General features: G+C 45.6%; 1 protein-coding gene across 12 annotated transcripts in view; it reads right to left on the minus strand.

Annotated features, from left to right (window-relative positions):
* LOC143982506 (zinc finger CCCH domain-containing protein 11A-like) overlaps positions 1–25,373 on the minus strand; it is an 805,224-nt gene that overhangs the window by 119,262 nt on the left and 660,589 nt on the right. For 11 of the 12 annotated variants that reach the window (XM_077481309.1, XM_077481314.1, XM_077481311.1 and 8 more), the window contains one exon: positions 20,302–20,369. The exons of the other annotated variant lie outside the window; for it this stretch is intronic. In XM_077481309.1, the coding sequence (XP_077337435.1) occupies positions 20,302–20,369 (68 nt within the window). The remainder of the gene's footprint in view (positions 1–20,301; positions 20,370–25,373) is intronic. 12 annotated transcript variants of the gene reach the window in all.

Here is a 25,373-nt window from a genome sequence, read left to right on the forward strand (position 1 = left end):
GCCCACAAAGCAGAATTCTAAAGCCTCCTCATGAAGGGGCGCACCCACTTGTTTGGGTGGGGGGAAGGCTCCTGCAATTCTCAAGATCTGGCAGGAACAATGTCAAGACAGATGGGTGGTCAGACTACGGAACTGTCTTGTCAGGTTTCAGTCCGACAATGCCACGGTGGTGGCTTACATCAATCACCTGGTTGGCACAAGAAGTCGTGCAGCCCAAAAAGAGGTGAATAATATTCTAGCTTGGGCAGAACACAACATTCCTTGCCTATCGGCAATTTTCATTTCAGGAATAGAGAATTGGCAGGCGGACTACTTGAGTTGCCAACAATGATTTCCGGGAGAATGGTCTCTTCACCCCGACATCTTCCTATCGATATGTCAGAGATGGGGTATTCCGGACATGGACCTATTCGCGTCCAGATTCAACAAGAAAGTTGACAACTTTGTGTCGAGAAAAGGGGATCCGCTAGAAGGTGGAACAGATGCATTAGTCTTCCCATCGGATCAGTTTTCACTGATCTATGCATTTCCTCCAGTTCTGCTACATCCGCGCCTTCGCCGTAGGATTAAGCAGGAACAAAAGGAGGTGATTCTGGTGGCCCCAGTGGGTCCCAGAAGATCTTTATTTACCAAGATAATAAAGATGGCAGTAAGAGTCCTTTGGACTCTGCCATTATAGCTAGACCTTCTCGCACAAGGTCCGGTATTTCATCCTACAGTAGAGGTGCAGCCGATATTCCCGGCGACAGACTTCTCTAACCAGGGCGATCCCATTACACTGGTTCTCACGCTGGCTGCAATAAGAATATGTAATTTTCCTATATTAGCGAGCGAGAGAGATCAGTGACAATGTTGCCTCACTAATGAGACCTGCATGCCTTCAGGGGCATACCAGGCCCTACGCTGAAATAAACGGGAGTCCCCCCAAAATCCATACCAGACCCCTATCCGAGCATGCAGGCCGGCCGGTCAGGAAAGGGGGTGGGAGGAGCAAGCGCCCCCCCCTCCTGAGCCGTACCAGGCCGCACGTGCCCTCAACATGGAGGGGTGAGTGCTTTGGGGGAAGGGGGTACCCTGCAGCCCCCCACCCCAAAGCACCCTGTCCCCATGTTGATGAAGACAAGGGCCTCTTGCCGACAACACTGGCCATTGGTTGTCGGGGTTTGCAGCGGGGGGCTTATCAGAATCCGTGAGCCTCTTTTAATAAGAGGGCCCCCGGATACCGGCCCCCCACCTGGTGAAAAAAGTGTAAATAAAAAACACAAGTTTTTAAAAATACTTTATTAGACAGGGGGGTTTCCCTTAAAATCCCTACCAGACCTAAGAGCCTGGTATGCTTCCAGATGGGGAACCCATGCCGGTTATTTATTAAAAATTTGGTGTGGAGTTCTCACTTAAGATTTATACCAAATACAGTGCCTGGTATTGGCGGGAATCCAATTCGGATCCCCACACCAGTGTGAACCTGGCCTTAATGTCAGCGATGCTTGTCGCTTAAAAGGAAAGGAAAAACATTTTTCCTTTCCTGATGTGAGCCGGCTCGGCGCTGGCTCCGGCGATGGGGCTCGCAGGGTGTCACTCTCGCCAATAAAAGTGGCGAGATTGACACAATATCTCTGGCACCTACTGTACCATAAAATTTAACAGGTTTGACAGCTGAATCCCACTTTATAAAAGATCGTGGGTGATCTCCTTCGGTAGTGTCTACTTTGATTAATGCCAGGAAGCCGGCGTGGTGGGGATCCAGGGGTTGGTACCCCAGGAAGTATGTCATAGGCTGACAGCATGAGGAGAAAAAGGGACAAGGGACACCGGTCCCCGAAGAGGAAGGAGGCACATCTGCATCCTCCTCTGCGCCAATCAATACCACCTGCCAGTGCCCACAGTGCCCTCCCAGTGCCACCTATCAATGCCCATGAGTGCCTCCATTTACCTTCACCAAAGCCTGTGGGGGGGGAATATATCCCAGCAATCCACCGTAACATACCCTCTCCCACCCCCATGTGTCTTAATACCGCGAATATAAATCTCCAGTTGACCCGGTCAAATGCCTTTTCTGCTTCCGAACTTAAAAAGACACTCTGGGTTTTTGTTTGGTTGGAAAAGTGTACCAAGTTCAGTACTTTGATTACATTATCTCTCGCTTCACGTGAAGGGATAAACCCTACTTGGTCCAAATGCACCAGCTGATGTAATTGCGATTGTAGACGGGAAGCCAATATTTTAGTAAAAGGTTTTAAATCCACGTTCAACAATGAGATCGGCCGGTAACTGCCGCACTCCGCCGGATCCTTCCCTTCCTTTGGGATAACCTAGATGTGTGCCCTAAGCATATCCAGAGGGGGTGCGGCTGTCCGGCCGAGCGCATTGAAAACCTTTACCATATGTGGACCAAAGAAGTTCCTATAGTATTGTATTGTATATCCATCCGGACCTGGTGCCTTCCCTTTTTTGACTGATTTTGTTGCTACACTTAGTTCTTCAACAGTTATTGGGGTTTCTAAGCTATTGCTGACCAGAGAGGGCAGTCTATGAAGACCTGCCGAGGATAAATAATCCTCCACTTTAGCCATGGGAAAAGAAGGGGATGTCAAATTATAGAGGGCCGCATAGTATTCTTTGAACCTCTGCGCTATATCTTTGGGCATTGTAATTACCTGTCCATTTCTTCCCTTTATATTGGGTACGTAGATTGTCCTCCCCTGCTCCTTAAGCTTCCCCGCCAACACTCTACCACACTTGTCTCCTAGTTCATACCCTCTTCTCCTCCCTGCCTGTATCGCCACTTTCGCCTTATAACAGAGCAGGTCTGTCATCTGCCTCCTCAGATGTGATAGGTCCTTCCCCAGGAGTGGTGTCTGTACTCTCTTATGTTGCATTTCAAGTTTTTGAATTTCTTCTGATATTTTTGCGCTTCTCGTGCTTTTTCATTTGGGAGTAATGTTTAATCAAGATCCTCTGCATGACCACCTTATGTGCCTCCCATATCATGCCCGGGTCGCTCCTCGGGGTGTCGTTGGTCTGAAAATATGCCATCATTTCCTTTGTTATATCCTCCTGTATATCTGCTTTCTGTAGCAGACTTTAATTCAAACGCCAACTACGTCCCGAGGAGCAAGCCGGGCTAGACAGGGAGATCTGCAATGTGACCGATGCATGGTCTGACCAAGTTATATTTCCTATCGTCACCTCTATTACCTACGTAAGTAGGTAATGTGGCACAAGGAATAGATCCACACGGGAGTACTGTTGATGCGGGTTGGAAAAAAAAGTATAATCCTTTTCTCCTGCGTGAAAAATCCGCCATGCATCTACCAACTGCATCTCCTGCATCTCCCGTTTGACCCTTTTCCTAACACCATCTGGGGTCGAGGATGATCCCATGGAGATATCCATTCCGGGGTCCAAGGAGACATTAAAGTCTCCTCCAAGAATCAACTTTCCTTCTACAAATTCTGCTAGTTTTCTCAAGGTTTTGTTAAAGAAAACATCTTGTTGTATGTTTGGTGCATATATTGTAGCCAATGTTACTTTTACTCCATCAATATGGCCTTTAAGAAATAAGAAGCGTCCATTCCCATCCACTCGTCTATCCAAAAGAGACCAAGATATCCGATTAGAAATCAGAATGGACACCCCTTTAGATTTTACTTCTTGATTATGTGCATGATAAACACAGGGAAAAAATCTGTTCTGAAGTAAGGGTAGTCCACCCGTTCTAAAATGCATTTCCTGTACAAATGCTACATCTGTATGGTGGCGTTTCAAATCATTTAATAGCATCCTTCTTTTTTCCAGGACATTAAGTCCCTTTACGTTCAAAAAAGTCACCCTTATCCCCTCCATCCTGGGGGAGGGGAAGGGGAGAGGAGAGAGGGAGAGAAAAAACCCCCAAAAAAACCCAATACCCCTAAGAGAGACACCCCCTTCTGAGCCTCCGGCTGTCTGGCTCAGGTGGGTGTAGGCCTAATTTGGGGTTCGGCCTGGATCTGGCATAGAGCCGAGAGCTCTGTTCCTGGTCCCCTCCACCTGGTCCTATAGCCGTCTAGGGCTTCCTATCCATTTTACCTTGCCTTTTTACCTATACTTACATGCCTTCCTTCCTTCCTTCCTTCCTTTCCCTCCTCCCGTTGCACCTTCCTCCCCACCATCCCCCAAGGGGCAGTGGTAATCTTCTCCCACTTTCCTCTTTCTTACCCCTTCCCACCTCTACCCCTCTCTTGCTTCCTCCCAATTACGAATACCATACGCTCTATCTTAGATTCCCTAGAGTTCCCATTCTTCTAAGCTGTCAATGTAAACAAATCCAATACCTTCCCTACTTTCCCCCTCTTATTTGTATCTTCCCTCCAGATTTTCCTATTTATTCCATATATTCTCAATCTTCCTTCCCTTTTCAAAAATTAGTCAGAGTATTCCCCCCAGGTATTCCCTATACACATACCAGATTATATAGTGCAACCTAAATTATGTAGTAGTACAAAATAATACAGTGCTAGTTTCCTTATTTCATAACATAATTACAATATAATAATATAATTACAATAGAAACGGCGATACCACTCCTCTTATATGTTCCATTGCTCTCTGAAATTCTCTCTCTCCCCATATATATATATATATATATATATACATACATAAATATACATTCCTATAGACACACACCTGTGCATGCATACATACCTACACCAATTTATACAAAATCCACTACCCCCCATCCATCTCCCCTCACCCCCACCTCCCCCCCTAACTCCTAAAAAGAACGCAAGTTTTTAATAAGGGTGCCATATCTGTTAGGCACCAACAAATTATACGGTGATACCACAGTGATATAATATTCTCACAGCAAACATAAAAAAAAAAATTAAAAAAATATTTCTCCTGTGTGTCCCTATTATCTTCCCCAAATACCCCATATACCCCCCCCCCCGATATAACCACCTCCCACCCCTCCCTCTTCATTCTCTGTGCACCTACAACCCCTATTTTCCTTCTCCAGTGTGTACCGGAGCCCCCAAATCTCAAAATCCCAAGAGTGTTCACCAGTCAAAAAAAAAAAAGGGGGAGCGGAAAGAAATTAAACCTCCCCCTTAAAAAAAAAAAAATCACCCCCACCCCCAAAAAAAAATTCCTTCCTCCTCTTCCTTCTTCTCAGGTATGGAAAAGGGGCGGTATCTAAATTCTAAAATCTGAAGCACCAACAGCTCACTTATTTATATTCCTATTAGGGAAAACCCGGGTGGACTCTCTAGGAACATCCCGGGGGGGGGGGGAAAGATAAGGGGGAGGAAAATTCCCCCCCTACCTCCCCCCTCCATCCACCCTCCCCGAGACGCCCACCCCATCCAGTCTCTCCGAGGGGGCAAATAAAGAGGAAAAGAGAAAAAAAAAATCTAATGAGGTATTACCAAAAAAGAGAAAGGGGAAGGAAAGGGGAGTCGGGCGGGGGCAGCACTTTTTAGCTAATAAAAAGAAGGAACCATAAAAGGGGGGCATCCCACCCAAACCCTATATCTTCCCTTCTATTTAAAGTGAAATTGTCCTTTCTCTTCTCAGTCCATCTCTTTCTGGGGTACGTGGTCCCCTTTCTCTACTAGTGACTTTATTTCTTAGGGTGTTTACTATTGGTTGCAGCCAGTTCTGTATCGCAAACGCCTCCACTTCAAGGAAGGCAAATAACTCCGGGAGTTCCGTCGGATATCGCAAGGTAAATGTCATTGAGTTTTTTTTTATAATTAACGAGATGGGGTAACCCCACCTATAGGACCCTCCTATCATCTTGATTTTATCCAGGAGTGGGCGCAACATTGCCCTACGCTGCAGGGTGGCCCGTGAGAGATCAGGCAGTATTTTCACCAGAGCCCCGTCCTGTTCTACCTCTCCACTTTCCCATGCCTTACGGCTTATTAACTCCTTTTGCGCAAAGCGAAAAAAACGACATATCACGTCCCTTGGCCTGTTTGCGTTTGTTGCAGGGGGACCCGGGGCTCTATGCACTCTTTCAAATTCCAGAGGTTGGGAAAGGGGACCGGCTAGTTTTTGGCATATTGAAGAAATTGTAGTCTGCAGCATTTCCCGTCCTATAGCCTCCAGAATCCCCCTAAACCGTAGATTCTGACGTCTACTACGATCTTCTAACTCTTCCAGCCGTAGTTGCATAACAGAGACCTGGGAGGTTTGTACATTGTGTACCTGCTCCAGATGGTAAACTCGGCTTTCCAGGGAGGACCATGCGGTCTCCCCACTCACCAGTCTCTCTGTCAGCTGCTGAACTTCTACCTGTACAGCCTTGAGCTCTCTGCGGTGCATCTCCTCCAGACGAGCAACCATCACTTCCATGTCCGCTCGGTTTGGTAGTGCCAGCAGGTCTACACGGGTAGGGAGAGCTTGCAATAGCGATCTCAGATGCAGATCTCCCGTTCTCCCTCCTTGCTGTCCCTCGTATTCAGCGTGTTGCTGCTCCATGTCGCTCTCAGCTGATGCAGCGGGGAAGGACCACACCGGCTCTCTCACTTCCTGGTGTGTCACGTGCTCCACATGTCCCTCAGCGTTCTCTGTATCAGGCTCTGCGTGTCTCCGCAAGGCTCGTGTATGGGGGAAAAACAGCTCAATCTCAGGCTGTGCTGTCTGTCTCCGCGGCTTCTCCCTTCTCTTCATCCCAGTGCAGATTACCACATGCAGGCTACCACATCATAGTCTGGCATTCCAGGTATTCCATCACCGTCTAATGACCAGGTGGAGGGTCAGGGCTCTCAGAGCATGTGTCTCACTCCTCCGCCATCTCCAAGCCACGCCCCCATCTGCTCTAACTAAAATGGGCTGGAGATAATAGTGGACTAAAATGTACTGGAGATAATAGTGGACTAAAATGTACTGGAGATTTTAGTAAACTAAAATATGACCAAGCCCCTGTACACAAGGTCGGACATTCCTACAACAAAATCCGTTGGATTTTGTCAGAAACTGGTGTTGCATACACATGGTCGGACAAAGTTGTCGGAAAATCCGATCGTACGTAACGTGATGACGTTAGTTACGACGGGACTACGTTCAGGCTAGTAGCCAATAGCTTTGGTCTAGGAATTTGATCTGAGCATGCGTGGCACTTTGTCCGATCGAAATTCTCTACACACAATCGGACAAAGTCCGATCAGATCATGTTGTCGGAAAGTTTTATAGCCCAGCTCTAAAACTTTGTTGGTCGGATATTCCGACGGAAACAGTCCGATGGAGCCCACACACAGTCGGATTATCTGACAACACGGTCCGATCGGACATTTTACGTCAGAATGTCCGACCATGTGTACAAGGGCTTAAACTATTCAGATGACTAAAATATGACTAAGTTCTGAAAAGTGCCATTCTGGTGTGGTTCAGGCCTTGTAAACTGTCTGGGAATCTCCATACTGAGAACCTTGCCTTTTATGTTTCCCTGGTCCATTAACTTTGTGGTCTTATTCCATGCACCTGTTACCAGGGGCAGCCCATCCATTAAGGGCGCACGGGCACTGCCCCCTCCTCTCCAGACATCCCCTCTATGACTAATGGATAGATTCCTGCATTGCATGAATCTATCCATGGCCTGAATTCCAGCGGCAGGTGTGTTTTTTTTTTTTTAGCATCCGATTAGAGTCATAGGCTCTAATAGGCTTAAAAAAAGTGGAATTGGATCGCAGAGCATTTCGCTTGCAGTTCACTCAGATGCATTAGAAAAACAAATGAATATTTGCTTTTCTAACACTGAACCGCCTCTCTGCCAATCAGGTAGCGCGGGTATAATACCCATCACCCGATTGGCTGAAGGCACAGGCGCCCCAATGCCTGTCACTCGCTGCCTGACCTGCCACTAAGATGGGTTAAGGGCCAGGGGTGGGGGTTACAGTGGAGGCATTTTATGGGTATGAGTGGCTGCATATGACAGGCATGAGTGGCTGCATTTGATGGGGTTTTTCTTTTCAGTATTTTTCAGTTTGTTTGCGCCCCTCAAAAAATTTGGAGCATCAGCTGCCTGTTAGACTTAAAGAGGCCACCCCCCCACAGAAAAATGAAAAGTCAGCAGCTACTGCCTTTTAATATATGGACACTTGCCCATCCAGGGAGCCCACAATGTTGGTACCCCAAACGATCTTCGGATTGGCTGTAGGGTGCAACTGACGCCATCCCTGGTCAGGGAACCCGCCAGTGAAGCATTTCAGCTTCACAGCCGGTTCCCTACTGCGCATGTGTGAAGCTCGCTGCACTTTCTAATTGGTCTAGCGGTGGAGGAAAAAGGAGGGGGGTTGAACTTCCCAGAGATGGAGCGCTCTCTCTGGAAGTGTGGAACAGTACCTGTCAAAAACATTCCCCCTGAAAAGGTGCCAGAGGGGGCGAAGAGACAGATAAGCGAAAGTTCGACTTTTGAGTGGAACTCTGCTTTAAAGTGGTTGTAATCCCGTGTCATGAAATTTGAAATAAGCACATGTATCTTTAGTGTTTACTTGTCTCTCTCCAAAACTCTAATGCCGCATACACACGATCCTAATTCTGGCCAGAAAAAGACAGATGAGAGATTTTTATCGGAAAATGCGACCGTATGTATGCTCCATCGGAATTTAGCTGTCCGAATTTCCGCCAGCCAAAAATTTATAGCATGTTCTCGATTTTCCCGATGGAAATTCCGATCGTGTGTATGCAATTCCGACACACCAAAAATCACGCATACTCTGATTGAACTAAGAGACAGAAGCTATTGGCTACTGGCTATTGAACTTTTTTCTAGTCCCGTTGTATGTGTTGTACGTCACCGCGTTTCACCTGTAAAATAAAGTAAAAAAACAACACACAAGGGTTAAAATAGTTTATTGCACAGCTCCGGGGGTCTTCCGTCTTCGGGGGTCTTCTCGCCGGACTCCTCCGCTATCTTCTTCTCGCGGATTCCGATAAGGCCCTCGCCCACAGACCCCGACAACCAACGGCCAGGGTTGTCGTGAAGAGGCCCTTGTCCTCATCAACATGGGGACAAGGTGCTGTGGGGTGGGGGGGCCGCGCGGCCCCCCTTCCCCAAGGCACCCACCATGTTGAGGGCACGCGGCCTGGTACGGCTCAGGAGGGGGGCGCTCGCTCGTCCCCCCCTTTCCTGGCCGGCCGGGTAGCGTGCTTGGACAAGGGTCTGATGTGGACCTGGGGGGGACCCCCACACCAAAATTTTTTCGCATCCTTCGCGGGCCCCGCCTACCTGGAGAGGCGCTCAAAATGAGCGGACTTTCCTCCGCGTGCGTGGGCGAGTCCATTCATTTCAAAAGTACGGCAGATTAGTCCGCTGAAAAAGTGCTGTGTGTGGGCAAGTAGCCCGTTCGGAAAGTCCGACGGACTAAGTCCGCCGGATAGTCGGCTACGTGTGTATGCGGCATTAGTCTTCAAACAGGTGAAACTTTAAAGTGACTGGTGCTCAAACAGGTAATTCGGTGACTTCCGTCCACCCTTTATCTTCTTCCTCTGATGCACAAGGGTTCCAGTACGGCCGGTGATTATGGGTCAGTATATCCTCAGGGAAATGAAAAAGATCTCATAGTGTAGTAACTCCAGGTCACAAAAACTTATGTTCAAAAATAGGCTTTATTTGTTTGCAGACCGGAATCCGATGAAAGATGTATAAAAAATTACAAAAATATATAAAAAACGTTCAAATCTTACAAGACCATAGACCCACAGGAAGGGGAATACATATCATACAAATGTATGTCTCAGGTTCAGTCCCGGGCTCAGAATAAACTACATCACGGAGATTGATTGAAAATAAAAATAAAAATAGAAAAAAATATATGTATAAAAAAAATATATATAAAAAAAAATATATATAAAAAAATATATATATAAAAAAAAACGGGCTAGAGACTGCACAAACCCCTCAGGGTGATCAGATGCATATAACGGGGGTCATCAGTGTAAATTGTCCATCTACAGGGGTCACAGTAAAAAATCCCAGAGCTGACACCCTGGAGAGGGCCACCCTCCGTTGGCGCTCCGGGGAACAGTAGTATTCGTCCATGGTCTGTATACAAGAACCAAGCCGGGGAACGAGCAAAGGAACGGGCAGGAAAAACAGCGTGCGTTCCACTCAGCTCGCCAGACCGGAAGTGACGTGGTGTGCGTGGCTACGTCGTACGCGTTTCGTCATGGACGTCTTCAGCGACGATGCCACGCCACCCCACACCAACGTCTTATGAGTCCGAGGAGCTCCGCCCATTAGCTGGAAAGAGTCACAGATTAGGGCGGCCGGTCCTAGGATTCCCCACCTTTGTCATCAATAGATGTAAATTGTATGGGGAAGCTAAAGCAGTGCCCGTGTGCCCTTAATGGATGGATGGGACAGGTGCATGGAATAAGACCACAAAGTTAATGGACCAGGGAAACATAAAAGGCAAGGTTCTCAGTATGGAGATTCCCAGACAGTTTACAAGGCCTGAACCACACCAGAATGGCACTTTTCAGAACTTAGTCATATTTTAGTCATCTGAATAGTTTAAGCCCTTGTACACACGGTCGGACATTCTGACGGAAAATGTCCGATCGGACCGTGTTGTCAGATAATCCGACTGTGTGTGGGCTCCATCGGACTGTTTCCGTCGGAATATCCGACCAACAAAGTTTTAGAGCTGGGCTATAAAACTTTCCGACAACATGATCTGATCGGACTTTGTCCGATTGTGTGTAGAGAATTTCGATCGGACAAAGTGCCACGCATGCTCAGATCAAATTCCTAGACCAAAGCTATTGGCTACTAGCCTGAACGTAGTCCCGTCGTAACTAAATAATGTCATCACGTTACGTATGATCAGATTTTCCGACAACTTTGTCCGACCATGTGTATGCAACACCAGTTTCTGACAAAATCCATTGGACAAAATCCAACGGATTTTGTTGTCGGAATGTCCGACCATGTGTACAAGGGCTTGGTCATATTTTAGTTTACTAAAATCTCCAGTACGTTTTAGTCTACTATTGTCTCCAGTACATATTAGTCCACTATTATCTCCAGCCCATTTTAGTTGACCAAAGTCTCCAGTTAGGGAGGGAGAACATCCTCTTTCTTCTAAGCTCCACCTGTCTGCTAAAACCGCAGCCCCTTGACACTGTCCACAAGCTTTATTAGCTGAGAGACGCAGGCTCCCTCTGTCTTCCTATTGCCTAGGACAGTGATGGCAAACCTTGGCACTCCAGCTGTTTTGGAACTACATTTCCCATGATGCTCATGCACTCTGCAGTGTAGCCGAGCATCATGGGAAATGTAGTTCCAAAACATCTGGGGTGCCAAGGTTCGCCATCACTGGCCTAGGAGTTCTGGAAAAATACCCTTTAGAAGGGTACAAAAAAAACTACAGAAGAGGAACTCCTCCATTAGATTTAGGTCCTTCTAGTTGTGACGTGATGCAGTAGCGGCACTAGGGTTGGTGTCACCTGGTGCGGTAAAATGTGGTGTCTCACCCCCCCCAACTGAGCAATCCAAGGCACTAAGCAGGCTAGCACATCAGCACGGCTCTCTCCCCTAGCCTGCCGCAGTGCTCTGTCCTGCCACTGCAAAGTGACAGCAGGAGCAGGACAGAGCAGAAGACCCTGGGCAGGCTAGTGCATTGGGCTCTCTACTGTCTAGCCTGCCACAGTGTTCTGCAGGACACTGGGCAGGCTAGCTTCGGGATGGTAGTGTACGGTCACGGTGCAAACCCCAAACCGGCCCCTGTGGTTTATGCCAGTGAGCTAATCCATGTATTGTCACGGATGGGGGTGTTGGTTAGCTATAATTTCTTCTTAGTGGTGTCACCCAGGCCTGGACTGGGACAAAGAAATAGCCCAGTGTAATCCCCCCCCCCCAGTGTAATTCCCCCTCTCCCATGTAAATCCTTCCAGTTTATTCTCCCATAGTGTGAATTCCCCAAGTGTAAATCCCCCCACCACCGTTGTTGTACTGCCCCATGTAAATCCCCGCAATGTAAAACCGACACAGTGTACCCCCTCCAGTGTATTCCCCCCCGTGTAACCTCCCCTGTGGAATGCAAATTTAACCCTCTTGTGTTCCCCACTTCCAGAGAGAGCGCCGCAGCGCCGTCTCTGGGAAGTTCGGCCCCCCTCCTCTTTCCTCCAGCTCCAGACCAATTTAACCCCTCCTGTCTAATAATGTAGCCTATGTATATTGGTTTATTGTTGACTGTATAGTGTATATCTCCCCTCCCACATTTACAGACCCCAGATCAGCGCGGCTCTGTCAACTCAAATGTCCCTCCTCCTGTTGTGGATGCACTGTTTAGGAGGAGTCTAGCAGTGAGGTGTGTAATTGCGATAGGCAGCCGGCACCTCTCCCCTGCCTGCCTGTCACAATAATAGGCCATTGCAGTGCCGGTTCACGGAGGACATGTGGGCTCTGGGCTATGGGAGTCTGCCTCTGCATCACAATTCTTTTTCCTCCAGGAGCATATAATGAGTTTGGAAATTCAAAGAAATGCTTAAACAATGCATTACAATTTAACTAAACCCATACGATTTTAGTCGACTAAAAAGGTACTGGAGAGTTTAGTAGAGTTTATCTCTTCCGCTACTTGTCCTTGATTCAGGCGTAATTTATTTTATGAGCAATGCCAGTATTGATGACCAGGGGACCATGGAAACCTCCCTTGTTTAGTTTTATTTTTTTATTTTTTTTAACCACCTGTCCTTTTACCCAGCTCACACAGACTCGCCTTCCTTCTATGTTTGGAAGCATTAGGTCTGACTAGGCCATTGGGTATTCAGGGGATTCAGGGGATGTGCTGAGAGGGGCACTCCCGTTCCTATGTGACACATTATAGCAATTCTGGGCGGAGATCTTTAACCACTTCCCACCTGGCCAATGCACATATATGGCCGGGTGGGAGCCGTCTACTTCTGATAGGACGTTCAGGAACGTCCTTCAGAAGGAGCGGGATTGCCCAATGTGCTCGTGTCACCCGGACACGGCGCATCTCAGATCGGCAGGAGGGCTCTGTGATTGGCCCTCCTGATCACATGACGGCTGTGTCCAATCACGGCTGTCATGTGATGTAAACAAACAGCCGGTTGCTAGGCAATCGGCTCCTCCTCTCCTCACACAGAAGTCATCGCTGAGGAGAGGAGAGCAGATCGCTGCAGCCGGCTGATGATCAGTGAGTATGAGCTGTTTTTTACAGCTTTTTACTCACTGATCACCAGTCTAGTGTAAACACACAACACACCACACAGTATAAACAGTCTCCACACATGTCCCCAAAACACACATGTCCCCAAAACATACATGTCCCCAAATAATAAAAACACATGTCCCTAATAATAAAAACATGCCCCCCATATATGTCCCACTAAAATCACACGTCCAAATGATTATCTGTACAAATATGTACGTGATCACCTGCACACATGCGTACATGATCATTTGCGTACATATGTCCTTGATCACACAAACCAATTATTATACACTTAACGGAATTTTTTTTACCAAAAACATGTAGCAGAATACATTTTGGCTTAAATTTATGACAAAATTTGATTTTATTGGATTTCTTTTAAAATAGAAAAAAGAAAATATTGTTTTTTTTCCAAATTTCTGCTTTTTTTGCTCTTATATCGCAAAAAATAAAAAACGGAGTCGTGAATAAATCCCACCAAAATAAAGCTCTATTTGTGCGAACAAAATGATAAAAAATTATTTTGGGCACAGTGTAGCATGACCGCGCAATTGTCACTGAAAGCGCTAGAGCGATGAAAGCTGAAAATTGGGCTGGGAAGGAAGGGGGCGAAAGTGCCCTGTATTGTAGTGGTTAAAATGGTAGCTACTTCGGTTAATTTACCCTTAAGGCCTGTTCCTACTTTTGCATTTCTCAACCACTGTCCCTCTGATATCACGAAAGCACAATCGAGACTTTCTGTACAAATTATGATGGCTTCTAAGCAAAGGGCCTGTAAATTCCCCCTCGCTTTTATTAAGGTATTATAAATACACACAATGATACATAGTAAAATTAGGGCTACAATAATGGATACAATCCCTAAATATCTCAAAGATTGGCAGCCCTGGGTGGACCATTTTATCCCACTGGGCTTTGACTTCTCACTCGTGGAGCTGTACGTTTCTGGCACGACCTGTCCTGCTGTTCTCTTTTGTTCATTGACAGACACAGCTCCAGTAATCTTGACCGTAGGGTTATTACGCCACCTTCAGAAGAGGACTAGGCAGAACATGTAATACATGTCAAAAACAACAGAACTTTGCAGTTCTGCTCAAGGAGCGGTCCCTCTGGTAATAACCCCTCAGCCTGCTTCCTGCAGCTCAGTTTTTTTTTTTGCCTAGATTTTAAGATCCTGTGATCTGCCATCAACAGCCAGCTGGGTGACAGGCTGGATAATCTAGATCCTTGTAGTCTCCCCAGCCTGGCCATCGAGCGTGTGCAGACCCTAGCTACGCGCTGGGTCAGCCACAACATGCCTCTTAGGCTCCAGGGGTGGCCAGTGAAGGCAACGCTCCAGGGCACACATATGACCGGACTACAGATGTCTTTGTGTTATATTCTTAATATCTAAATTTTAATTGGCTTTATTATACTTTATTCAGAATAATAATATTTCCATACTGTGTGAAAGAACTTTGAGACAATAATTTCTATGTTATGAATTGCGATAATTGAAGAAGTAAATATTTAAAACCTGTCAGGATTTTGATAAATGTTGTTTATGTTATATTCTCCAGTTCATTATATATATGTTTTTAGAAAGTCATTTTATATGTAAGTGAGGAGGCCTATGTAAGTTGAGACAATATTTTTCTAGAGTCTAAGTCTAAATTCTCCCTTCCCCCTTACATCCTGTCATTAGAATGTGGAGCTGTGTTCTCCTTAGCCATACCCTTGTGAAGGAGGGTCTGTCTTTTTGGCACGAAATTAGAAGTCTGGTTAATATAATGGTAAACCTGGGAGGAAGACTGCCTGTTGTTTCCTGCTCTCGCCATGAGGCAGATGTGCTCTTGAAAGACCAAAGCAGGCAAGCTAATACATCTCTTATACACAGCAGACAAAGGGTTATTCCACACATGCAATAACTTTATACAAATGATTATCATTGTACTATTTTTGTAAGCATCCTTTTGTATTTAAATGTGTACAAATAAATACACATTTTTTTGAATTACGCTGACTCAGATCTAATTAAGGAAATTCGTCGCACAAGATTGATCGACCTCAACATATACTTAAGACTTTGAAATATCGTTATCATTTCATTTATTTCACTTTGTCACAGTGTGCCGTGGCCAGCAGCCACCCCGTACTGCTCGGATGTGGGTCTGATGGGATGTCCACAGCTCATCCAGATGGTAAGTACAGCTCTTCCTGCCTCGGTGGGAGCAGCTGGGCATTCCCTGGGAGGTCGATTAGGGGGTCCCTCTCCTCCCTCTCTTCTCTCCCTGTCCCTATTTTCCACCCCCCTCGTGGGGGAACTGCATGGCTGGGCTGCTGAGCACTCGGTCGGGGTGGTGAGTCCTGTGGTGGGGGCCCCTCAGTCTGCAGCAGCTAGGATGGCCCCTCAGTCTGCAGCAGCTAGGAGGGTGGGATTGTACACCAGTCCCAAGTCCCCAAGCGTGGCAGACAGAGTGGGTCAGCATGGCTTCAAAAACAGTGTTTCTTCACCAGAATTCCCTGCAATTGCAACAGGCCCATCTGCAAACAGTGCAGTGCCTTTGGACGCTTTGTCGGCAGTACTTGAAACGCTCGTTGCCAGGGTGGAGGTGGTGTGCGGGTGTAAGGGTGGTAAAAAACGGCCCCTGCCCCCTGTCCTCCAGGGAGAGCTCTGATTCAGACTCGGGCCTCGCAGCGACTGGTGGCCCCTGCTCTGATGTGTCAGAACTAAAATTGATATACAAAAGCAGGTGCTGATGGTTGCCAGACTAACAGCGTGTGGAAAAAATGCCAATATCCCAAATGTGGGTTGGTAATGAACAATTGATACAATCAAGTAAATGTGCAAAACAGGTGCTAACAGTTGCCAAACTTAGGTACGTGAAACAAGGTGCATATATCCCAAGTGTAAACTAATAATAGACTAGATTAAGATGATAAAAGCAAATGTTAAATAATACATGTAAATTAAAAGGTTAACCACTTGCCTACTGAGCACTTAAACCCCCCTCCTGCCCAGACCAATTTTCAGCTTTCGGTGCTCTCACAATTTGAATGACAATTATTCAGTCATGTAGCACTGTACCCAAATGAATTTTTTGGCCATTTTTTCCCACAAATAGTGCTTTCTTTTGGTGGTATTTGATCACCTCTGGGTTATTTTTGAAAATAATAATTGAAAAAAAAGCATTTTTCTTTGTTTCTGTGATAAAATTTTGCAAATTATTAATTTTTCTTCATAAATTTTGGCAACAATTTATACTGCTACATATCTTTGGTAAAAAATAACCTAAATTTGTGGATATTATTTGGTCTTTATGAAAGTTAGAGAGACTACATGGTGCAAATCATAAAAAATTGATCACATCTGATGTACTAGTGGCCTATCTCATTTCGTACGACCCGAACAAGCCAGGAAAGTACAAATACCCCCCAAATGACACCCTTTTTGAAAGTAGACATTCCAAGGTATTTATTAAGAGGAATGGTGAGCTTTTTGATGTTGTCATTTTTTCCCACAATTCTTTGCAAAATGAAGATGTTTATTTTTTATTTTTTTTCCACAAAATTGTCATTGTATTAGGTTATTTCTCTCACTTGGCATGTGTATACCACAAATAATGCCCCAAAATAAATTCTGCTACTCCTCCTGAGTATTACGATACCACATGTGTGGAACTTTTTCACAGCATGGCCACAGAGAGACCCAACATGCAGGGAGCACCATCACGTGTTCTAGGAGCATAAATTACATATCTAACTTGTTGACTACCTATTACACTTTTGAAGGCCATGGAGCACCAGGACAATGACACGTGACACCGATGACAGATGGCACGTGGCACTAATACATGGCACTGATACCTGGCATTGATGACACATGACACTGATAACAGATGGCACTGATATGTGGCACTGATGTCAGATGGCACTAATATGTGGCACTGATGACAGATGGCACTAATATGTGGCACTGATGACAGATGGCACTAATATGTGGCACTGACAGATGGCACTTATATGTGGCACTGGGGACAGATGGCACTGATGACAGGTGGCACTGGGGACAGATGGCACTTATACATGGCACTGGGGACAGGTGGCACTGGGGACAGATGGCCCCTTTTTTTTTTTTTTTTTGCAGCGGTTCATCTCTCCCTCCTCACACGCTGTCTGTGTGAGGAGGGGAGCCGGCGATGAGAGATGATGACATATGTTTACATATGAGATCACCTCTCATTGGACACGCCGATCGCACTGTAAACGGCCACTGTGATTGCCCGTTTACAGAGATCTGTGACTGGCTGTGTCCGAGGGACATGGCCAGCACAGAACTTCCCAGATGCACGCCTGCGGCGGCGCACAGAGGGGAAGTAAACAGGAGTACATCCAGGGACGCCCTCCCGGTAGTTAGCATCCGCGCTGTAGCTGTCTTTTGGCTATAGTGCGGGCGCGAAGTGGTTAATAAGTCCATACAAAAGCATATATCAGAGTGTTCATAAAAATGCTTCCTTCTGCAGAAGTATAGTGCAATATATAGTGGCTCTGTAAACCCAATAGTAAAGTGCTGGTGCTAGTAAACAAAATTCTGCCAGGTGCTGCTAGTGGTGGATGACTCGTGAGATCCTCCATGCTGATTAAATATATGGGTGTCCCCTTACCTTACTGCTGTAAGGTAACAGCATGTAAATATGTATCTTTGGGGTCCTTGGTGACCATCCTAGCGTGGTAGCACAGGCTCTTGTTGGTATCGGTGTCCTGCCTAAAATCAGCGTTAGGCCCCCTTTAATAGTAACCTTAAGGTATCCGGGATGGATGGGTCTCGGCAGTGGACCATAGGTGGAGATTAAGAACAGGAGGGATACCCCATAGTGTAGTATATTAAAACATATTTATTCAATTAAAATAAAGATAGACATGTATTCATATAAACATAAATCAAAGTAAAGCAGTGTAAAAACAAGCAGTGAGCTTGATAGTGTCACTTCTGGTGTCTCAGTCCTGACGCCTGTTCGTCACGATCACGTGACATCGGGTGATGACTGTGCCTGTGGTGGGGCACACCAGACATGGATCTCCTGGCCTCCCAGCTTAATCAGAAGGTGCCGAGGTTCGTATCTAGGACAAGAGATCCTTGGGCAGACGCGTCAGAGGCTCCATGGGCTCAGTACCAACTGTTCTACGCCTTTCCTCCGCTAAAACCGTTACCACGTCTGCTCCGCAGAGTGGAGGCCGAGGGGATTCCAGTGATACTGATTGCCCCTGATTGGCCTCGACGTCCCTGGTACAACGACCTAGTACGCCTGGCTGCGGACCCTCCCTGGCAGCTATCGATGCGAGAAGACCTCCTGTCTCAAGGTTCAATTCTCCATGCTGCTTTACCATCGCTGGTTTTAACGGCATGGTTGTTGAGAGCCAGGTATGTTGAGGGCATGGAAATCTTCTTCTTGGAAGATATACCATCTTACATGGAAGTCTTATATCTCCATGTATGAGGAGACGAGGTGGCGTCCGCACACCTATTCCATTTCCAGGATCCTGCTGCATGGAGTAGATCAGAAACTGGCTTTAAGCACCATTAAAGGGACAGATATCAGCCTTGGCTGTCTTTTTCCAATGACCCCTGACGTCTCACTCTCTAGTGAGCACCTTTGTACAAGGGGTCCGGCATGTAGTCCCTCTGGTGCGTCCACCCTTGCCCCCATGGGATCTGAACCTGGTGCTATCGGCACTTCAGAAACCGCCATTTGAGAACATCAGGGATATTCCCTTGTTGACTCTCTCAGAAAGTGGTCTTCCTAGTGGCCATTACAAAGGCCAGGAGGGTTTCAGAACTGGCGGCCTTGTCTTGCAAGTCGCCCTATCTTGTTATCCACAAGGATAAGGTGGTGTTTCTACCGAAGGTGGTTTCGGCTTTTCACATTAATGAAGACATTGTGTTACCATCTCTGCGTCCCAAACCGACACATCCTAAGGAGGTGGCCCTCCATTCCCTGGACGTGGTCTGGGCTCTAAGTGTATATCTGTCTGCCACAGTTCCCTTCTGGAAGTCAGACTCTCTGTTAGTTTCGGTAGCTGGTCCGAAAAAAGGGATAGCGGTCTCGTCAGCCAAAATGTCCAGGTGGATCAGGCAGATTGTGGTCCAGGTTTACGTCTTGAATAGGCAGGTGCCCCCCTTTCCTGTCACAGCCCATTCCACCAGGGCAATTGGGACCTCTTGGGCTTTCCGACATCAAGTGTCAGTTGCTCAAGTGTGTAAGGCGGCGAATTGGCCGTTCGTTCACACCTTGCTGAATTTGTTGACCGCAAGTTCTGATGCGGTTAGTTGAGATAGTGACTCCCCTGTTAGGGAGCACCACTGGTTGTGGGTGGAGTTATGTTGCTGTTCCCACCCCTTGTTATGACACTGCTTGGGGACGTCCCTTCTGTCAAGATTACTGGAGCTGTGTCCATCAAAAAACGAAAGAGAAAATGATTTTTTGTACTCACCGTAAAATCTTTTTCTCTGAAGTTCATTGACGGACACAGCACCTCCCCTCCTATTGGTTTACATTATACTACTTGTTGACGTACTGAGCTGCAGGAAGCAGGCTGAGGGGTTATTACAAGAGAGACCGCCCCCTGGGAGGAACTGTAAAGTTCTGCTGTTTTTCACATGTATTACATGTTCTGCCTAGTCCTCTGCTGAAGGTGGCGTAATAACCCTACGGTCAAGATTACTGGAGCTGTGTCCATCAATGAACTTCAGAAAAAAGGATTTTACGGTGAGTACAAAAATCCTATTTTCTCTTATCCTGCTGTTGTCATAATGGAAAATAATTGGGGTTCTCCAGGCATGCTTATATACTTTACTCCATTGTTGGGTAGTTTATATTATACTCTCTGTACAATATAAATATATACTATATTACATATGTTTTGTGGGGGCTCATTGCTCCCCTAACTCATACCTCTTATAGATGATGGATGGATCTATGTGATTCACAATTGGCTATTTAACTAGACATGTATGGACATTTTCTTTGTACTTTCAACCTAATTGTGGTCTTGTATGTTTTGCTATCTCCTTTCAATAAAGATATTGGAGCAAGAAAAAAATATGCAGTAAGGCCTAGTGATTCGCTATTGCCTGACATTTTTCCTCAGTTACCTTTCTTTCAGATGTTTTGGTGACATACTCCTTACATGTTGAGAGACCAAAGATTCAGCTGTTGAAAGCTGTAAAAAAAAAAGAAATAAGAGGAAAGCACCATTAAACACGTCTAGAATAAAGAAGCTGAATATCTATTCTTCATTGGTTGTATTAGGCCATTCATTTGTATTCAGTTTATTATTCTAAATGATGCTATAACATTTGTATAATCGTATACTCTGTCTAACAAACGTCCATTTGTTTTCAAATCAATGCTTGCTCCAGCATAAATTGTTTCTTTACAAGAAGAGGACATAGCTGTAATACTCACTTTCTATTAGACATTGTTCAATACAGTAGCTTGAAAAAGTATTTATACCCCCCTTTTTTTTGTCATGTTACAACCAAAAATGTAAATGTATTTTATTGGAATATTATGTGATAGACAAAGAGGCACATAATTGTGAAGTGGAAGGAAAATGATAAATGGTTTTAAATTTTTTTTTATTTTTTATAAATATGTGAAAACTGTGGTGTGCATTTGTATTCAGCCACCTTTACTCTGATACTCTTAACAAAAATCTAGTTGAACCAATTGCCTTCAGAAGTCACCTTTCTTTAATCTCAGTATAAATACAGCTGTTCTGTGAAGCCCTAGGTGTTTTGTTAGAGAACCACAGTGAACAAACAGCCTCATGAAGGCCAAGGAACACACCAGATAGGTCAGGGATAACGTTGTGGAGAAGTGTAACTAGTTGCCGACCAGCCATTGTCGTTATATGGCAACAGGTTGGCACTCACATGAATCGCCATAGCTGTTCGACGCTCGTGCACGGGAGTAGGGGGCACGCCCAGCCCTGCAGCGATCAAATTCAGGCCCAGGCCAATGATTTGTGGCCTGGACCTGGTCACCGGTTCTGGCAAATGGCAGACTGTCCTCTGCCTGTGTAATGTAAACACAGGCAGAGGAAGTGATCTCTCCTCTCCTCGTGGAGCCCTTTTCGGTTCCAGTGCGAGGAGGTCCATCTTACCATGAGTACACAACAGTACATTGACACCAGTACATGTAAGTACACTTGTCACCCCCTGATCACCCCTCCCCCGTTAACACTTTCACTCTCTGTCATTGTGTCATCAAGTGCAGTTTTCAGATTTTTCACTGATCACTGTACTGGTTTACTTGTGACACTAATCAGCGTTAGGGCAGTTAGTAACGGTTGGTAGTAGGCCCAGGTAGGTTTAGGGTACCCCCTTTTAACCCCTTAATAAAGGTTTAACCCTCTGATCACCCCCAGTTAACCCTTTCACCCAGTCACCAGGGTCACTAGTATAATGTACAGATCTCTTTTCTGATAACTGTATTTAGTGTCCCAGGTGATGCTAGTCAGCTAGTTAGTGTTCCTGTTTCTTTTTTATAGCGTCAGGGTACCCGCTGCATATTTCCTAATAAGGGTTTAACCCCTTGATCAACCCCCAGTTAACCCTTTCACCTACTGTCACATTGTCACTAGTATAGTGTACAGATTTCTTTTTTCCTGATCACCGTTTTCGTGTCACATCAGATTTTAGTGTCAGTTAGGGTCAGCGTCAGATTAGTGCCAGTAGTGCTAACACACATGCACACATCATACACCTCCCTTACTAGTATAGTGTTTGAACGGAGCAATATCTTTGATCTGATCAGAACTATATTAGCGTCCCCAGTAGTGTTCTCAAAAACACTGCGTAAGCAGGATCAGCCCAGACACCTGCTAGCACCTGCCTTTAGCCCCTATGCCCACCCCAGCCTACCCAAGTGGAGTATCAATAATTCACTATTACTTACAAAACACAGCACACATAACTGCAACATTAGCATTTGCAGGGATCAGGCGTGCCTCTCCTAACAGTTCATTTTTTTGGTAGTGATTGAAGCAGTCTCCGACAATCAGGTGCTCTTTTGCCTGTGAGTCGCACTAACTACCTATAAATTTAGTGGCCAAAATGTCCAGAGGTACACTAGTGAAGAGGCCTACAAGTTGTGGAGCATGATGGATGAGAGCAAAGGGTAAGCCTCGCTGTCAGATTCAGGCTCAGTATACGAACCAGTAGAGAGCAGCGGCACCCTGACAGATAGGGACCACTACTCCGTTGTCAGAGCTGCTAAGGTCAGGCGTACCTGACCCAATTCTTCTGTTGCCGAGAACCAGTACTAGTGCTGCTCAACCTTCTGGTGAACTGGCAAGCACCGGCGGCCTAGAACATCCTGGTAATAGACAACCCAGCACTGCAGTAACACTTGGCTATATGGCGAGTCCCATAAGTGCAGTTCAAGCTGGTGGCTAGCACAAGTAGTGCCTCGGAGCCACTAAGAGTTCGAACACAGGCCAGTAGACCCCATAGTGTCCTTCCTGCTGCGTTTGGCAATTCTGATCCCACCACTTCTGCAGTGCCAGTACTTCCCCCATTCACTGGCCAACCTGCAATTCAGATGGAAACAGCAGATTGTACTTCCCTTGACTTTTATTTGATGTTTTTCATGGAAGATCTCTACAGATCTATTGTGGATCAAATACATTTATACGCTGGTCAATTTATCGCTGAAAATCTCCATTTGACCTTTACCAGAGAATTTGCTTGGAAACCTATTATGGTTACCAAATTTAACACCTTTCTGGACCTCTCTCACCTCATGGGCATAACTTAAAAAAAAAAGAGTGCAGTCATATTGGTCCACTGAGCCAAATCATCATATGCCCGTGTTCTTTGCTTTCATGACCAGGACTAGATACAAGCAGACCTTGCGGTTAATGCCCTTCAATGACAATGAGCTTTGTTGCTCTCGGGGGTGACCGTAAAAATGATCGGCTTCACAAAATTCGGCCGCTCTTAAACCACTTCAACCACCAATTCACAGCCTTGTTTATTCCCGATCAAGTTGTCTGCATTGACGAGTCCCTGATTAAATTTTCTGGCCGCCTGACTTTCAAACATTATCTCCCAGCAAATGTGTCAGAAGATATGGGGTCAAGTTGCATAAGCTCCATGACAGGGCAACATGCTATACATATAGTTTTATGGTTTACAAGGGAAGAGATAGTCATGTGGAGCCCACAAACTGCCCAGGCTACATAGGGAGCAGGGGTATGATTGCTTGGGACACATTCAGCTACAGCACAGGTTTATTTATATTGACTGCAACAGGGTTTGCTCTCAAGATATGTAAATTAGAGACTGCAGCGCTGTAGTAGGTGATTTCACCACCACAGTTAAAAAAGAGAACATATATGCTAAGGCATAGGAGCAGGGGTGGAAATAGGGGCAGTTCATCCCTATGCTTCAACATTATTTTTATATTTATTGTATGCCCATCATTAGAAGTGGGTGGATGCAGGGCAGTATTCCAATGATGGGCATACCAGCTATCAATTGATTTGAATAGAGAAACCTGTTAGGTTCTCTTTTTTCATTTAGCCCACAGGCTGCATTAAAAAAAAAAAAAGAACATTACAATATATGCCCAACAAGGAGCAGCAACGTACTGGTATGGTATACCAGAATGATGCCTGTAGGTTTAGGTATCATCTTGGTATCGTTATTTTCGGACGACTTTCATGTAAAAGCAATCTTAGTGGCTATTTAGCCACTAGACTGCTTTTACAAGCAGTGGCAGGGAACGCCCCCCCCTTCTTCTGTGGTTTTCTTTGGCTCTCCTGTCCCACCGGGGAACCCGAGAATGCAGCCGTTGGTTCCACCAGCTGACCATGGAGCTGATCGGAGACTAGAATGGCTCCAATCATCTCTAGTGCCTAAGAAACAGGAAGCTACAAGCATTTCAAGACTTTGGTTTCGCTGAATATAAACAGCGCCACTGGGAAATTGGGAAAGCATCTTATCACACCAATCTTGTGTGTGGTCAGATGCTTTAACCACTACAATACCGGGCACTTTCGTCCCCTTCCTTCCCAGACCATTTTTCAGCTTTCATCGCTCTCGCAATTTCAATGACAATTGCGCGGTCATGCTACACTGTACCCAATTAAATTTTTATCATTTCATTTGCACAAATAGAGCTTTATTTTGGTGTTATTTATTAACGACTCAGTTATTTTATTTTTTGTGAAAAAAACACAATATTTTCTTCTTTCTATTTTAAAAGAAATCCAATAAAATCTAATTTTGTCATAAATTTAAGCCAAAATGTATTCTGCTACATGTTTTTGTTAAAAAAAAATTCCGTTAAGTGTATAATAATTGGTTTGTGTGATCACGGACATATGTACGCAAATGATCATCTACATATGTGTGCAGGTGATCACGTACATATGTGTGCAGATAATCATTGGGACATGTGATTTTAGTGGGACATATGTTTTTTTATTTGGGGACATGTCTTTTTATTATTTGGGGACATTTGTGGTGACATGTGTATTGTGGTGACATGTGTGTTTACACTGTGTGGTGATGTGTGTTTACACTAGACTAGTGATCAGTGAGTAAAAAGCTGTAAAAACAGCTCATACTCACTGATCACCAGCCGGCTGCAGCGATCTGCTCTCCTCTCCTCAGTGACAACTTCCATGTGAGGAGAGGAGAGCCGATTGCCTAGCAACCGGCTCTTTGTTTTGATCACATGGTGGCTGTGATTGGACATGGCCGTCATGTGATCAGGAGGCCCAATCACAGAGCCCTCCTGCCGATCCGAGATGTGCCGTGTCCGGGTGACACAAGCGCATCGGGATCGCGCCGCTGCTCGGGCACGCGCGCGCGATCCCCCTCCTTCTGAAGGACGTTCCTGAACGTCCAGTCAGGAGGCAGCTCCCACCCGGCCGTATATGTACATTGGCCTGGTGGGAAGTGGTTAAGGACTGAGGAGACATCCAGAGTCTAATAGACCCCATTTAAAAAAAAAAAAAAGTCCCTGTCACTACATATTGCTATCAAAGGGGATATTCAAATTCCCTGTGATAACAATAAAAATTATAAAAAAACAAAAAATGAAAGGGACAGTGTAAAAATAAAATAAAAAGCTAAATTAATAATTAAAAGAAATTTAATTAATAACATCCCTGTCCCCCCGGTGTACGTGCACAAAGATGAACGCAAGTGTT

Source organism: Lithobates pipiens, unplaced genomic scaffold (genome assembly GCF_037356315.1).
Source record: "Lithobates pipiens isolate NorthernLeopardFrog02 unplaced genomic scaffold, aLitPip1_a1.2 Scaffold_16, whole genome shotgun sequence".
In the NCBI taxonomy this organism is placed as follows: domain Eukaryota; kingdom Metazoa; phylum Chordata; class Amphibia; order Anura; family Ranidae; genus Lithobates; species Lithobates pipiens.